Source organism: Sapajus apella, unplaced genomic scaffold, assembly GCF_009761245.1.
Source record: "Sapajus apella isolate SASKATOON/1434 unplaced genomic scaffold, GSC_monkey_1.0 scaffold250, whole genome shotgun sequence".
Classification (NCBI taxonomy): Eukaryota; Metazoa; Chordata; class Mammalia; order Primates; family Cebidae; genus Sapajus; species Sapajus apella.
The window spans coordinates 160286-178169 of record NW_022437190.1 but is presented as its reverse complement, the minus strand read 5'-3'; the positions used below and the strand labels follow the sequence as shown (position 1 = coordinate 178169).

Here is a 17884-nt window from a genome sequence, read left to right as displayed (position 1 = left end):
TTGCTTTAGTTTTTTAACATAATTTTTCTACATAACAATTACTACTTTTTTGTGTGTCTTATACGTTTGTCCAAAATGAAGTTCAAAAATGTAAAATATTTAGTTCAGCAACAGCAGCATATTAGTATTTCCCCTAATTTTTTGAAATCTGTGTGAAGTGTTTCCCAATTTCCTTTGGTTGTTTCATGTCACATAGTGAAGAGAACATGAGTATGAAATGGAACCTCAGCTCTTTCAATGACTTCCCTTTTTGGGTTGACTCCACCTCTATATGTGGGCTTTTCATTTTCATGAGAGTGAAGTGATTTTTAGAATTCTTAGTCCTTTCTTTTAGAAGAACATTTCTATGGAATAATACGAGAAGATTTAGGGAATTACTGAAGTTATAAAACTTTGGAATGAACAAACTCAGAATGACGCTGCTTGAAGACTCTGGATCTGCTGGTAAATGCTTCTCATTTATTCTACATTTCCTCTTTAATGGGGTATATCATTATTATGACAGTTAATGGATGTGATTTAAAAGTGGCATCAGGAGAGTAAGGAGTGAAGAAAGGACATAGGCTTATATGGCAGCACCTTTGATCTGCCAGAGATTCAAAACTGAAGATGAGATATAGGAATCAGAGTTGGCATTAATTTTATAAAACTGCTGAGGTAAAATTAAGTCACGAACTAAAGTTAACTGAAATGTAATTAGCATGAAAACAATAGTTGTCAGAAAATCTGGAATTTGCAGAAATGAATATTGATAGAGAGTTAATTACATAAAGAAGATTATCTACTCTGATAAGCGAGTTATCTGCTTTAAGATGTATATGGACATGTTAAAATCATTTAGCATTTTTAGTTTCAAATTAGTGTTGGGTTAAAGTAACAAGAAGATATGGGAGGAATAACAGCATTAAAGAGCGTATTAGGTGATAATGATATAGGTAGAGATGACAGGATTTAATATTTGGGTTTTTCAGATATGAACATCACCATTTTATTCCATCAAGGTATTGTTCAGCTAGCTACTATTTGGCAAGCATCAAGCCAGGTACTGATGACATTATGGTGAACATGATAGATAGAATGCATTTGCTCATGGAATTTATCCTCTGTCAGTGCGGCTCAGGTAGACTTGAAGATGGGGGCATCTGTCATTGAATATAGAGGGGGTTAGGGAATATACAAGTCTCAGGATAGCTTCCCTGTGCCGGCTGGGAGAATTGTCCACTACTAAGTTTCACTGATAGTTTCCATTTTCCAGGTTTTAAGGGCTGCCTTTGCGATTCTTATTTCCACCACCAACCTTCTTCTCCTCCCTTACCTCAAGGTTGCCTATAAACATGAAAGTTTTCAAAGCTATTTGCAGAAACTATATGATCCTGGGTATGAATGTTTCCTGCTTGCCTTGCAGTTTAGAAGGAAGGGTTTTCTGTCTTGGTTTGAGCTTCTTTGTTAATTAACCTCTGAAACCCATCTATCTTCTCCAAAGTCTCTTTTTGGGAAGATGCTACTTTTGCCTTCTTTCCTTTTTCACAGACTTCAGAAGACATTTTGTCAACTTGAGTCCCTTCACTACTGCCGTGGTTTTACTTCTCAGTGCCTGTTTGTTCACCAGCTCTTGGGGTGAGTACTTTGTCAAATTTACTTACAGCCTTAGCCCATTCTGACAATGAATGGTTAAAAAGCAATTTTTCTGAAGGCCGAGTAGCATCTAAAAACTAGGTGGCATGTTCCATGCATTCCAAGGATTAGATATTATAAAAGCACACACTAAAAATATAACCATGCAACACCAAAATATTAGCATGATGCCTTCCCAAAGAAAATAAACTCATAGAAGAAAAATAAATTTTACTTAAAGATTGGAAATAATGTTGAGCTGAAAAATAGGAAAGAATACAAAGGAGGAGAAACTTCAGAATTATTAGAATAAAAGTGAGTTTGGGGAACACATTAGTAAATTCAAATGCCAAAATTTATCTAAAAATGTTTTGAGAGATGCCAGGTTGGTGGGACCACCAGGTTCCTAAATAAAGCTAAAATATGCCAAGGAGGCAACTGAGGTCATCTACCATCTGTGGGTGGGAGCAAAGTACACAGAGGTTTATTTTATGGCAGAAAATAACAGGAAAATATCTCCATCTTAATTTTTATTTAAGTAGATAAATTTCAGTCAGATTTCAACTAGTGTTTTTAAGATTTACGCTATTTTTCATATATGTATGAAATAAGGGTTAAATTTCTTACACCTAGTCTTTTCATCTTCATGAATTCTCTATCAGCCTTCTTTCTATTGATCTTAGGATTCTGGAGAAACCTGTAAAGCTCATCCCTGTAACACTTTGTAGCAGCTTATTTAACTCAAAAATGTTTCATGGAAATTATATAAATTGCCGTTATTAAGACCATCCAGCCATAAAATAAATGTATTAAACACAATTGTGTTACTTACCTTTACTGTTATATGGAGCTGCTTAATTTGAAGCCAGTGCTACTAACATTTATATTTGAATGCCTGTGAAATATCATTTTTCTATTTTACCATGGATAGGACTAGGATGGGAATGGTTTTCAAATCTGACTTTGAAGGATTAAATAAATCATGTAATTTTGCAACCTTGGCCAATTACTGTCTTAATCCATTGTTGCAGGAGGACCAGACAAGGAGCTGAGGCTAACTGATGGTGAAAACAAGTGCAGCGGGAGAGTGGAAGTGAAAGTCCAAGAGGAGTGGGGAACGGTGTGTAATAATGGCTGGAGCACGGAAGCAGTCTCTGTGATTTGTAAGCAGCTGGGATGTCCAACTACCGTCAAAGCCGCCAGATGGGCTAATTCCAGTGCAGGTTCTGGGCGCATTTGGATGGATCACGTTTCTTGTCGTGGGAATGAGTCAGCTCTTTGGGATTGCAAACATGACGGATGGGGAAAGCATAGTAACTGTACTCACCAACAAGACGCTGGAGTGACCTGCTCAGGTAAGACTTGCATTAGTCAAAGCCTCCACACAGAATCCTTGGTGGGAAAGAAATATGTAGATGGGTTAAAACCTAGAAAAGGCCACTTTCCTGTAAACAATCTAGTTCATGTATAAAATTACTCAATCCGTTGCTAGAAAACCATAAAACACAAGCTCATTTTTTTTTTAATTAAAAAGAATTCTGAGCACTGTGATTAATGAGGAAGTGACTGGCTTCAATTTTATCGACAATCTTAGACAAAGGACCAAGAAGTGGTGGCTTAAATTTTATATTTAGTAAGCTTACTGTAACCTCCTACTCCTGAATCATAAAAATATCATGACATCTAAGTTATTTCCTTGTTTTCCTTCCAAGTGACTTGTTTTGATGTGTTGACCCACAAATTATTACCCTTTTGTACATTAACTAAGAATCAATTTAGTGAATCAAAAAACAACTATTTCTAGCATTAATGCATCATTTCTTGTTGTAGGAAGGATTCTTTGAAAGTATAATTGCTTGATCCAGTGTACAATGCTATTCATTTCATCTACATTGTTGTTTTAATTTACAAAACATTTTCACATGGTTTATTGCAATTGACCCCACAATAACTGAGAAAGCCATGTGTCAGACCTTTCTGCTGACAAATCCCAAGGGCACGTTTCTGACCCAATTCAAATTCTTGGGCTCCCCATTTCTCCTTGTTTGTTTCATTAATTTTTATGCAACCCTCGCACCTCCCAGCCTCTCTTGTAGAGACTATCTCTTCCATAAGACTGTCTAGAAAGGACTTATCTCTATCCAGACATCATAATGTGATAAGAGAAACCCACAGTAGCATCTAGAAAAATGCCGAAATAAATTCTCACATAGCTAAAGCATGTATCATATGATTTTGTGTAAGCTGTCAAATCTAACAGTTTCTGAGGACTTAATGATATAATACATGTAAAACCACTGGTACACTGTTTGGTATGTAACAAGTGCTGAAGATCCTCGTGGCTCAGTTCTCTTGGTGACTCAGTTCTCTTTCTTCTCTTCCTCTTCCTTCTCCTCCTCCTTTCCTTTTATTTTTAATTACTATGGGAGGTGTGAAATGGGGAATAAAAAAAGTAACATTTACAACAAAGTTTAAAATTATCATAAATTTTACCAGGCTCTTACCATAATTATTACGGTCTAGAGAACTGGTTGTTTAGCTAAAACATCAGTGTAGTACTTTTAGCTCTTGTTTTCTGTTGTTTTATAACTACCAGTGGAGTTAATCAATTTGCTTTTGAATTTACACACCTAAAGCTTTAACTGGAGCATAATAGTAGAAAAGAACCAACAGCCATTCAAAGACCCACTAATTTCATGTGGTTACAGAGTCTTCATTTCTGAGATTCTCCTCCCTAATTAATGCTCAATCCTCAGAGCCTCTACCTCTTGGGAGATTATGTTATTATTACATGCACTGAGGAGATACAGCCTAAGAATCAAGAGACTCTGGTGCTAGCTAGACTGCTTTTTGTCCTATATCCTGTCTCTGTTATTTTCTAGGTATTTGACACTGTGCCAATTATTCCACCTCAGTTTACTTGTCCTTGAAGTGGGGATAGTGATAGCAGCATATAATGCCTAAAATTGTTGTGGCGATTAAATGCGATAGCATGTGTGATGCAGTAAGAACAGCATATCCATATATTGACTGTGAATTCTTATTCAAATTCATTGTTATTATTTGCTCATAATAAAAATTCTTGTGAAGTAGTGGCCTTTGCGTGGAGTTTAGAGCTCTTAAAATTAAACTCCTTTTTTCGAGAAGCGCTTCTAAACATTTTCTTCAACCACAAAGAGGTTTTTTTTTTTTTTTTCGGGTGTCTCAAAATTTTATCCAAAATTTTCTTTTCTCGGGTATTTTAGGCCTCATAGAGGATCTAAGGGATTGTGTATAGTGAGAAATTTCTTCATGATAAAGCTACTTGTTGATTAAAAAAATGGTACCAGATGCTTTGGGGAGGAAAAAAAGGCTTTGGTTCAAACGGGAACTTGGTAAAAAATGAATATTTTGGTCTATTTTCCCCTCAACTGTTAAGAATTTGATATACCACAAGGTATTTTTGCAAACTGTTATGCGTGTTTATGCATTTTTGTCTTTGCTTTTTCTTCCTTCCTGATTTCAAATTCAACTTTAGTCAATCATCGTGTTTTGAACTATTTATAATAAAGAAAAGCTAAAATAAATGATCAACTGATGACCAGTTTGTCATTTTTACTTCCTTGTTGTATGGGCCAATTTTCTTTTTTTAAATAAATAACTTGAGTCAAATTTATCTATTTCTACTTAAAAAGAGTATTTACATCTGTCTTAGTAATGGAAGGAAACAAAACAAAAGAGAAAGTTTAAAAACTTTAACTTGTAAAACATTTTCCTTTGTAAGTAGTTATAGATAAAAATCCTAATTGCGGCCGGGCGCGGTGGCTCACGCCTGTAATCCCAGCACTTTGGGAGGCCGAGGCGGGTGGATCACGAGGTCAAGAGATCGAGACCATCCTGGTCAACATAGTGAAACCCCGTCTCTACTAAAAATACAAAAAAAAAATTAGCTGGGCATGGTGGTGCGTGCCTGTAATCCCAGCTACTCAGGAGGCTGAGGCAGGAGAATTGCCTGAACCCAGGAGGCGGAGGTTGCGGTGAGCCAAGACGGTGCCATTGCACTCCAGCCTGGGTAACATGAGTGAAACTCCGTCTCAAAAAAAAAAAAAAAAAAAAAAAAAAATCCTAATTGCTTCCTAGATTGTATCATCTTAAAATTCTCCACTGTGTGGAGCTGGGCAACATCTATAATCAGGCACCATTTTAAGGACAACATCAAATCCCAAGTTTCCAGAGGAAACTTAATTTCTAAAATAACTTCCAAATGAACATAATTTCTGAACTCTGGTCTTTTCTCTGCTCCAGATGGATCCGATTTGGAGATGAGGCTGACGAATGGAGGCAATATGTGTTCTGGAAGAATAGAGATCAAATTTCAAGGACAGTGGGGAACAGTGTGTGATGATAACTTCAACATGGATCACGCGTCTGTGGTTTGTAAACAACTTGGATGTGGAACTGCTATCAGTTTCTCTGGTTCAGCTCATTTTGGAGAAGGCTCTGGACCAATCTGGTTTGATGATCTTGTATGCAATGGAAATGAGTCAGCTCTCTGGAACTGCAAACATCAAGGATGGGGAAAGCATAACTGTGATCATGCTGAGGATGCTGGAGTGATTTGTTCAAGTAAGGACTGATCTTGGCTCATTCTGTTCTCCTGGAGAGGACAAAAGTAAGGGGGAATAAATCTTAAGAGCCTGAACTCTTAACTTCGAGTTCCAGTTCTGATACCTGTGGACTTTTTACCTTGACTGAAATCAGGAGAAATAGGTTAGGGAAGAAGGGTGTATAGTGAAACTGAGATCCAGGTCATAAGAAAAGAAGAACGTGTTTAGGAAAAGCCCATAAATAAAGTGAGAGACCAAAAAGAGAGGAAAAAGGAAGGACGGAAGGGCTTTACCAGGAAATTTTGCTCTATGAAGGAGTTTTAAGAGAAAACCACTCCAGTTATCACCTAACCCACGAAAGCCTCCTTTTTCGCTGCATTAACCCACTTCTTCCCAAATCACTTTTCAAGTTCACAGAATCAAATCACTTTTTAAAAATTGATATTGGTTTCCCGCTAAAACTTTACTCATACTAGACATGCGTTGTGTCTGTCTAGAGACTTTCACGTTGTATACTCAGGCTGGGGGCAGGGACAGTGGGTTTTCGTGTGCAGGGATACCACTCTTCGTTTTTCAATTGAATTCTTAGTATGAAAGGAGATTGAGCGTGTCCTGAACCCCAGAGAACACTTAGGAAAATAAGAGTAGAAAATCTCTGTCTTCACCAGGTCTCTCTCTCTCTCTCTGTGCAAATAAAGGAACGTCCATTGAAGTTCATTTAAAAAGAAGGGAATACTGGCTTCCAAAACTGGGAAATCCAGAGCGTATAGTTAGCTTCATGCATGGTTGGATTCAGGTTTTGAACGTCATCTGGATTCTATCTCTTTCTCCATGTCTTGAACAGGCTTTTTCTTGTTGAATGATGTAATCAGCTATAGCCTGAACCATAATGAATGGAACTCCTAAAGAAAGATAGATTTTAGTAGCTGAAGAATGTGAAGAATTGGAGTAGAAAAAACACAGACTGTACCTTCCATTCTTTTTTACCCATCAAAATTTCTCCAGGCTCCCAGTCAGCACATGCTGAGGAATCACAATAAATAGTATTGTGGGAATGAAAACTGAAGCTGCCAGAGGAATTTTATTACAGAATATTCTTCAGAATTAATATCTGTTCTTTGAAGAATATTGATTTGGGGAAGGTGATAATTTTAGTAATGAAGTCTTCTTTCTCTTTGCTCTGCTTTTAAACTAAGGAAGTGGTCACAAAAGGTTCAGGTATACAATACACTAGGTAGTACCAATGGAGAGTACAGTCCAAGGGAATGCTAAGTATGGAGGCAAACTGAAGGATGTGGGTGCCATCTGAACACATGCAAATATATTTTAACCAGGAAAAGTAAACAGTTCTAAGAAGAACTCTGTGGTGGTCAAATAAGCAGGTCTCTACATGAGATTCAGCCCTTGGATCTCCTGTTAGGAACACTTCCTGTAGTATGTGCTGTCTATACTGGAAAGTCCCATCTTCCCGCCTGCTCCACTCCTTCTCCCATCTTGAATGATTTCAGGTGGTAAACGCCACTGTTTTCCTTGTCTCTACTTAGATCTCTCCCTTTTTCTTTTTCTTTTTTTTTGAGACGGAGTTTCGCTCTTGTTGCCCAGGCTGGAGTGCAATGGCGCGATCTCGGCTCACCGCAACCTCCGCCTCCTGGGTTCAGGCAATTCTCCTGCCTCAGCCTCCTGAGTTGCTGGGATTACAGGCACGCACCACCATGCCCAGCTAATTTTTTTTTGTATTTTTAGCAGAGACGGGGTTTCACCATGTTGACCAGGATGGTCTCGATCTCTTGACCTTGTGATCCATCCGCCTCGGCCTCCCAAAGTGCTGGGATTACAGGCTTGAACCACCGCGCCCGGCCTCCCTTTTTCTTTAACTCGTCTCAGGTACAGTTATTTACAGTCTCTTGTTCTTGCTTCCTTATCTCAGACCTGTTTTGTGTCTCTGTTACAGATGGAGCAGATCTGAGCTTGAGACTGATAGGTGGAGTCAATCAATGTTCTGGAAGATTAGAAGTGAGGTTCCAAGGAGAATGGGGGACAATATGTGACGATGGCTGGGATAGTAACGATGCTGCTGTGGCATGCAAGCAACTGGGATGTCCAACTGCCATCACTGCTGTTGGCCGAGTTAATGCCAGTGAGGGATCGGGACACATCTGGCTTGACAGTGTTTCTTGCCAGGGACATGAATCTGCTATCTGGGAATGTAAACACCATGAATGGGGAAAGCATTATTGCAATCACATTGAAGATGCTGGTGTGACATGTTCTGGTAAGTTAAAACCAAACCCAAACCAAAAAGCTAAACAAAAAGAAAAGCAGAAAGAGAAAGCCCTATACTCCTTAGGAGTAAGAATAGATGTAAGGAGTAGAAACGACTAGGAAATTCCTTGCTGGAATTTTTTTTGTACTTGTAATCTTTGCCATGTTCTTTATTCAACTAGTTTGGAGGGTTGTGTGATGTTATTCTCTGCAATAATTATTCAGACTGCTGTTATGGAGCATGCTTCAAACTCAGAATCTACCTGGAGCTCAGAGAGACAAAATTTCATAGGACTCTCTTTTTAAAAATTTTTTTATTTACTTATTTTTTTTACTTTAGGTTCTGGGACACATTTGCCTAATGTGCAGGTTTGTTGCATAGGTATACATGTGCCATGGAGATCTCCTGCACCTATCAACCTGTCATCTAGGTTTTAAGCCTCACATGCATTGGGTATTTGTCCTAATGCTCTCCCTCCCCTTTCCCCCACCCCCTGACAGACCCTGGTATGTGATGTTCCCCTCCCTGTGTCCATGTGTTCTCATGGTTCAACTCCCACTTATGAGTGAGAACATGTGGTATTTGGTTTTCTGTTCTTGTGTTAGTTTGCGAGGATGATGATTTCCAGCTTCATCCATGTCCCTGCAAAAGACGTGAATTCATCCTTTTTTGTGGCTGCATAGTATTCCATGTTGTATATGTGCCACATTTTCTTTATCCAGTTTATTATTGATGGGCATTTGGGTTGGTTCCAAGTCTTTGCTATTGTAAATATTGCTTCAGTAAACATACCTGTGCATGTGTATTTATAGGAGAATGATTTATAATCCTTTGAGTATATAGCCAGCAATGGCATTGCTGGGTCAAATGATATTTCTGGTTCTAGATCCTTGAGGAATCACCACACTGTCTTCCACTCCACAATAGTTGAACTAATTTACACTTCCACCAATAGTGTAAAAGTGTTCCTATTTCTCCACATCCTTGCCAACATCTGTTGTTTCCAGACTTTTTAATGATCACCATTCTAACTGGCATGAGATGGTATCTCATTGTGGTTTTGATTTGCATTTCTCTAATGACAAGTGATGATGAGCTTTTTTTCATATGTTTCTTGGCCACATAAATAAATGTCTTCTTAGAAGTATCTGTTCATATCCTGTGCTCACTTTTTGAGGAATCTCTTTTAAAGCTAAATTGCTCATATTTTTCTTCCATTGACAATTTTAATCAACTCTTGAAACTATAGTCCCATTTCTAACAAAAATTTATGGTCTATATTATTGCTTCTTAAGAAGTCAGAAAATCAGTAAGCCATAATTTCCAGTGTATCAGTATCAGAGAAAACGAAAGACCAAAAAAAAAAAAAAAAATTGAAAGCTAACCTCCATATGTATCAATGATTTAAGTTCATGTTTCTTTTGCAGATGGATCAGATCTGGAGCTAAGACTTAGAGGTGGAGGCAGCCGCTGTGCTGGGACAGTTGAGGTGGAGATTCAGAGACTATTAGGGAAGGTGTGTGACAGAGGCTGGGGACTGAAAGAAGCTAATGTGATTTGCAGGCAGCTGGGATGTGGATCTGCCCTCAAAACATCCTATCAAGCGTACTCCAAAATCCAGGCAACAAGCACATGGCTGTTCCTAAGTAGCTATAATGGAAATGAAACTTCGATTTGGGACCGCAAGAACTGGCAGTGGGGTGGACTTAACTGTGATCACTATGAAGAAGCCGAAGTTACCTGCTCAGGTATGACTTTCAATCAACTTGTTAAGAAGAAGGGTGTACATTTCCAGTAATACCTTTGAAATTCAAAAGAAACATTGGTCTTTATGACTAGATCACTCTCAAGAAAGCAGAAAATAGCTACACAAATTCCACTGCGAGAGTCAGATAAGTTTACAATCCATGTTGCACTTTGGATAGAAGTGTTTGGGTTTTGCTCACTTTGGCTTTTGAGTAATTTTTAAATCAATAGAGATATAAGAGATTAAGGAGGATTAAAATTAAAAAAATAGAATTCAGTACTTTTCTCACAGGATGTCACCAAAAGATTTAAAAAATAGCTGTTGGATAAACTGACATAACCTTTAGCTCCCTCTATTGTACTGTGAAAGAATTTTCTTCTTTTTGAAAACCTGTGGCTATTTCACTGCAACCTCTTTAAAAAGCTCAAAAATGATTTGTGACCTGGTTAGGTTTGCGGATAATCTTTAGTATTTTATGCTAATCATATTTATACAAATGCTAACTTTGTTAAAAATTGATGCTTTTTAAAATAACTCTAAAGTAAACGTAGCTTTTACTCATGCAGCAAAAAGGCTTTAGAAGACCCGGTGTATGAGAAAACCATTAAACACGTAGAGACCTCGTAGCATGAAAACTGGCATGCGCTGTACTTCCTCTAACCAACAGTATGGCTCCAGATATCTCTCAACCTATGCATGCAGCAAGGGGCATTTCCCTGACGTTACAAACTGTGTTTACCTTTAGTTAAGTGGAAATTATTCTCCAATTGAAAAAAAGGCAATCATTTAAGACATATGTTTAAATTGCCATATTGCTTTTTAAAAAACATCCTTGACTAGGCAATATAATCATATGGTTTAAACTTCAAAATAAAAAAGTATATACTCTTCCCCTGCTACAATCCAATTCTTTTCCTCACAGACAATTTGTGTGTTTGGAATATTTATTATTTGAGATATTTCATGTAAATACAAGAAAATACAAGCAAATCTATGTATAGCTATCATTCACGTTTATTATACAAATGGTGTCACGTTTTAGAAATTGTCTTGTACCTTAAATATTTATTTAGTAAATTTCTTGATCATAATTTCACAGTAGTATTTGAAGAGCTTTCTGAAATTACTTCTGTATCAATAACATTTCTCCTCATCACTTATTGCCATGTGTATTCATTTACTCTTTAAATTTCCTTCACCTGACAAAATTTGCATTCTTTTGGCTAATTTTTTTTAAAAAAATCATTATTTGAATTTTAAAAACTTAATGTTACCTTTATTTGCTTTCGAATTCATTAAAATTTACTTTTCTTTCTGATAATTCTCTTCAGATTTCTTAAAGTTTCATTTCTTTTTGGCTCCTAACTTCTTGAGTTGAATCTTAAGTTTTATTTCTTCTGATTTACTAATATAAATATTTTAGGTTATAGGTTTTCCTTCTAATTTACAAAGGTTTGTATATTTTCTTATTAATTGTATTTCACATCGATCAGCATTAAGTTCTGCTGTATCTAAAGAGAAACAAATAATACTGGCTGAAGAAAGACAGTGTTTACTTTTTCTCATTTAAAATTAGTCAAATAGGTAAGCAGTTTAAGGCTGTTTTGGTGGCTCTGTGGTCATCAAGAAACATCCAGAATAGATTTGCTGCAATAATTACCAGATCCTACTGGACGGGAAGAATGAGCCACCCTGCAGCTCAGTGACTTCCTTGGAAAGCCAATCTAGTAGACAAGGTGCTGCCATCTGAGAAGGTGTCTTCCGTGCACTGTCCTTCATTGCCCAGTGTTGCTCTCAGGGCAGTTCTTCCTGGTGCATTATTCTTCATCGTTACATCCTAGTTTGATTTGAAGAGTATTTCTATCTAACGACAACACAACTTTCACAGCCCACTTTCTGCTAATATTATTTTATGGACCTTTGGATTACTCTAAAGATTGACTAATCAAGGGCTGATGTCAGCTACCCTCAAATTCAACCGAAAAGTTCTTCCCAAAGTTACTAAGCTTCTAGTCAACTTGCATTATAACCCAATGCCATCTGAAAGTAGCTGTAGTCCAAGAGCATATGAATATACTTTGATCTATGCTGTGACTAGCCATTCTCTTTAGTTATTGACCACTGCCTTAAGGACATTTGAAACTGTGGATTTGGGAGGAAGGACAAGACCTAAATTCTGACTTTGCTGGTAGACTCATTGTCTTTCTATCTGGAGCATCAGTTTTATCTTCTGATAAGGCTACAGTTTTACCACCACCTCAATTTGGGGGACAGGATACTTAAGAGTTTTTTCTTCAATTCTTCAATTCCAAATTATAGGACTCTTGATTAACTATATGCAACACCTGCAGGCAGACCATACCTCCTTATAAAATTGATATTTTTCCTCCCATTTCTGCTTGCATTCTGACTACTTATAGTCTGAATTCCTCATCTCTCTTCTAAATGCTGAAATTGGCAAGGAGGATCCATGTCATGCAAACATTCTGATTTTTTTTGTAGTTTTTTTCTTGTACTTTGCCCAATAAATTCTGCATTTTGTTTTTTTCTTACAACAGTCTTGCTCAGTCACCCAGGCAGGAGTGCGGTGGCACGATCTCAGCTCACTGCAACCTCTGCCTCCCACGTTCAAGCAATTCTCTTGCCTCGTCCTCCAGAGTAGCTGTGATTACAGGCACCTGCCTCCACACCTGGCTAATTTTTGTATTTTTAGCAGAGATGGGGTTTTACCATGTTGGCCAGGCTGGTCTCGGACTCCTGACCTCAGGTGATCTGCCTGCCTTGGCGTCTCAAAGTGCTGGGATTATAGGCATGAGCCACTGCCCTGGCCAAACTGCATTTTTTAAGCTTCAGTGAGCACATGGTTTTCTTTTCAAAGTGAGGTTTGCCCAAAAATTTTACCACGTGTAATAAGACTTATTAGCTTTTTAGCCTCTCGTATCTGAGTCATTAGTCCATTCTGCCAATCAACTCCATTCAACTGCACCCATATTTTAGGTTGCATTACTAGAATCCCTTAGTTATGGCAACAGATTCTGAATTATTTGATTCTATTCAGCTGCATATAAGGGAAATCATAAATAACATAAATTTGCCACTTAAGATGGGCTCCTTGCTCCACAGAGCTGTATTTTTATTTGCTATTTGCCATGTGCACTTTTGACTTACTTTTGCAAACTCTTTTGCTATATTTCTGTAGGTTTTGGAAGTTCTTCGACTTATGCTGAGGGCATTGGTTTTTAGCATTTTACATATTTTGTTAGTAATAGAGTTTGTAATTTTGTTTTTTTATTTACTTGACACTTTCAGTGACGACATGCGGTCTCTTTCAATGATGGACGTGCTGTCTCTGTGCCTGCCAAATTCAAGCTACGAATTTGATAATCTGTTTAAATTCTTTTAACTTTTATATGGTACAGGGAACCAGAAGAATTCAACTAAGCAGGACAACTGGAAACAATTTAAGATGCATTGTTGACAGAGAAAGGTCTAGGAAATTTTGGTCACAAAATTACTTTGAATCTCAAACATTTTGCGATATCTGTCTAGGTACTGTAGAGGACATCTGACCTTAAGCAACAGTTCATTTGAGCTGTGCTGTATTTTAACTTAGGATTGAGAAATAATTCTGACATTATGATGATCTATACTTCCTTAGAGTCTGAAAAGCATTAAATGTTGAAAATCCATTAATGCTTCTTTAAATCATATTGTGTATTTTATTTATCAGTAAACAAAAGGAAATAATTCTAGTTAATTATGTCTTATTAGCTATTCATTTTTCTAGAGAAAGAAAGAAAAACAGGTTTGTTTGCTTATGCCAGAAGAAAACTGAAGTTGTTGATCAATGTCTCTAAATCCAGGTGCAAACATTTACTTAATGGCTTTTATATAAAAACACAGTCATAGATTAACAGGAAAAAAGATCCATTAAAGAGATAAATTTCCAATATTCTAACCATGTCTAAAGAGTAATGATATAACGAAAGCAACCTGTAGGATAGATTAATATGTTACTAGCAGATTCACAAAATAAAGGCTGAGGATGCAATCTCCAAGTCACTTTCTGAGTGGGAGACTTTCTCCTCTGCCCTGACTCAAATATATTAGGACAAAGAAAACAAGAATATTTATAGAAGGGACTTGTTTTTAAATGCTTAATGAGTTTTCACAATGGAAAAGAAAGTATTTGTTTTTTGTTTATTTGTTTGTTTTTCACGGGTTTTCTTTTACTATATTTTGTTCAAGATGGACCCAAACGAAAGAGTGAGATTTTACAAGAAATCAGAATTTGGCTCGATCTAGGCAACTGCCTTTACTTAAAGATTTAGGGCATCCAGAAGGGATTGGGATCATAAGAATACTAGTTAATGATATCTTAAGAGAAATTTCATGCTTGAATAAAGATTCAAAAAGAAGAAATGAAGAACCATCCAACTCAAGGGTCATTAATTGTGTTGTAGGGGTGTTATTTGCTTTCAACTCTGAGCTATGTTCAGAAAGCGACATGTTTTTTCATCTTGAATTTGGATAGGGATATGTTTTTGCAGATTTAATGGATAATTGGTGAAATTTCGACATGTTAAGGTATTATATATTGCCGTAGTACAGAATATGTCACATCCAAAACATCTTCTAGGACATTTTAGTATAAGGTGATAGGTTTATGAGAGAAGAAGGGACATCAGAGTACGCAGAATGGCAAGGGCTGATGGTGTGTCTATATCGTGGTGACAGTAACATCAAGAGTTTACAAAAATTGTTCATATTCGATAGCAGGTATCTGTAAACAACTTAAGACCTTGAGAAGGTCTAGTTTTCAACTGCATTTTCTTTATTTCTTTAAAACATGGGTTAAAAGAAATAGTTTGTATCTCTTAAGTAATTTATATTGCCTCTGAGTATTTTCAAAGAAACTCACTTATCTTGATGGTTGTGTTTCTTAACTTGACAAAGAGCACCTTCATAATATAAATTCCATTTATTATTTCTGGTGTGTCTTTTCTTTATATTTTAAATTTCAGCTACAGTAAGTTACTTATAATTCTTCGGTGACACCATGCTCTTCCATGACCACATTCCTTAAAGGCTGTTTCACCCACTGTGTATTTGGCAAACTCAACTTTTTCCAAAACCCAATTTAGATTTATGGTACTCTCTCCTACATAGCCTAAATCAGAGTGGATGACTCCTTTATTTGTTAGTTTTATATCTAATACATATATCTATTTTTTGATTCATCACTATTAAAATATGTATAACTGCAGTAAACTGTGTTCGTGGAAGAGAAGGCTATTCGAAAGAAGTTGAACAGAAAAGAAGTAAGCTTTTCCCAGGTACATAAGCTAGGGAAACACATTTTAAGTAGAGAGAAAAGTTTCTACAGAGCCGCAGATGCATGAAAATTATAGCATGTACAAGCATATTTAGGCCGGAGCATCAGATTAGGTTGATAAAGTAATAGATGCTGTTTTTTTTGTTTTTTTTTTTTTCATGATTCCTTCTTTTTTTTTTTTTTAAAGACAGGGTTTCACCATGTTGGTCAGGCTGGTCTTGAACTCCCCACCTCAGGTGATCCGCCCGCCTTGGCCTCCAGAATGCTTGGATTCCAGGCGTGAGCCTCCACGCCCGGCCTTCATGGTTCCTTCTTTTGCCTCAAAGAGTGACATTTATTAAAGAAGGAAAAAAAAAAAAAGACAAGCTGTCCCTCCTTTGGCTCCCTTCCCTCCCCCATCCTGCTGCCCTCAGCTCCACCAAGACTGAACGCTGGCTGGGGCTAGGTGGTAGGACAGCCCCCCAGATAAGGTCAGCAAGTGTACTAAGGAATTAGTGTTTGTCATTTCTCCTTATTTTACCTTGTAGTTGCTGGATGAAATTAGGGAATCTATGAAAGCTCTTTATGCTGCAGTTTGCTCAGAAGAAAAATGGGAATAGTAATAGGGCCCACCTCACAGGAATTACACAGTGAGCTATAAAAACATGTGAGCTAATATGATTATAATTATTGTTTTTAGTATTATTTTCTATCTTCACTGACATACTGAGTTCTGCCAGCCTTTTGTTTTTTTTTTTTTGAGACAGAGTCTCACTTTGTCTCCAGGTGCCAGGCTGGAGTGCAGTGGCACAATCTCGGCTCACTGCAACCTCTGCCTCCTGGGTTCAGGCAATTCTCCTGCCTCAGCCTCCCGAGTAACTGGGACTACAGGCACACGCCACCAGGCCCAGCTAATTTTTTTTTTTTGTTTTTAGTAGAAACGTGGTTTCACCATGTTGGCCAGGATGGTCTCGATCTCTTGACCTCGTGATCCACCCACCTCAGCCTCCCAAAGTGCTGGGATCACAGGCTTGAGCCACCGTGCCTGGCCCGTGGCAGCCTTTGTAACCCACCCATCCTCAAATATCTAAAGGAGTCAGATAACTTACATTATAAGTCATTACATTGATACTTTTGGATTAATTAATGTATACATAATTATATGAAATCATGTAAAAGATTATTGCATAAATTGTAAGGAAACATTAAGTCATCGAAAGATAAAACATCACATGAAAATATTTGAAATTTATTAATACATATTAATAATCATGGCATAAATTTCTTGGAGAAAGGAAACAATTTAGGAAGCTATTGTAGAGGTCTGCCTGACAGATCATGACAAATCTCTTTATGGCAATAAATAGCAATAAATATGGGGAAGAAGAAATACACTGGAGGACCGAAAGATATGGTGGTTTTCTGTGTGTGTAATGCATTGTGAGGGTCAACACTGTAGGCTCTGGAATACAGTCTGACTTCAAATTCTGTCCCCTTACTGATTCTGTAGTAATTTGCTGTGTGGCCTTAGCAAATCACTACATCCCACCTCTCTATGTTTCAGATTCCTTGTCTATAAAATCAGAATTATATTAACAATTATCTCCTAAGACAATTTTAAGGATTAAATGAAATAGTGTTTGTTAAATGCTCATTGGAATGCCATATGTATAATATAGTAGATGCTCACTTAATGTTCACTACCATCATTATTACCGTTATTTGTGGTGAGATAAAGTGGTTCAATTTAGGTGATTCTAATTTGGTCTAGATATCACTAATTAAGTAAATAATATAGTGGACTTGTCATACAATAATTCATTCAACTTTGAATACTTTAAGCTCCACATGTCTAAGCAAATGTGTTTGTGAATCTAAAGTGAAAGAAAAAAGTATGGATGAAAATATATTTATTGGCAGTTGAGACATGTCCATTGAGCAGATGAGAAGGTTATGGACAGAACCTTGACTCAAGGAATACATGACATGTTTTGATAAAGCACTGTCAGAAAGGGAAGAGGAGAAAATGGAAGAAAGAAGGGTCACGTGTACCAAGTGTAACAGGCGTCAAAAGGAAGAAGTCTGATGTTCATTTGGAAAATTAGCAGTATATTGAAAAACTTTACATAGTACAATTCAAAAAGATTGAGCAAAGCCCAGACTGTAGCACATGGAGGATTGAGTACAAGACTGAGATAGAGATAGAATATATATATTGTTTGTGGTCTCTAATGTTATTATGAATAAATTAAGCAACATGTTTGAAGAACAGAGTTATCATTGGCTCTGAGGATGGTTGACTGCACAAGGTAAATTCTCAGAATCCTCTCAGATGGACGAGTTCAGCTAGGCATAGGGAG

At 37.2% G+C, this 17884-nt stretch overlaps 1 protein-coding gene across 2 annotated transcripts in view; it reads left to right on the top strand.

Annotated features, from left to right (window-relative positions):
* The first annotated feature begins 201 nt into the window (after nucleotides 1–201).
* Nucleotides 202–17884, top strand: part of CD163 (CD163 molecule) — a 34728-nt gene continuing 17045 nt past the window's right edge. For both annotated transcript variants that reach the window (XM_032271820.1, XM_032271819.1), the window contains exons 1-6: nucleotides 202–444; nucleotides 1531–1617; nucleotides 2646–2969; nucleotides 5899–6219; nucleotides 8152–8472; nucleotides 9891–10211. In XM_032271820.1, the coding sequence (XP_032127711.1) occupies nucleotides 399–444; nucleotides 1531–1617; nucleotides 2646–2969; nucleotides 5899–6219; nucleotides 8152–8472; nucleotides 9891–10211 (1420 nt within the window). In that variant the 5' untranslated portion in view covers nucleotides 202–398. The remainder of the gene's footprint in view (nucleotides 445–1530; nucleotides 1618–2645; nucleotides 2970–5898; nucleotides 6220–8151; nucleotides 8473–9890; nucleotides 10212–17884) is intronic.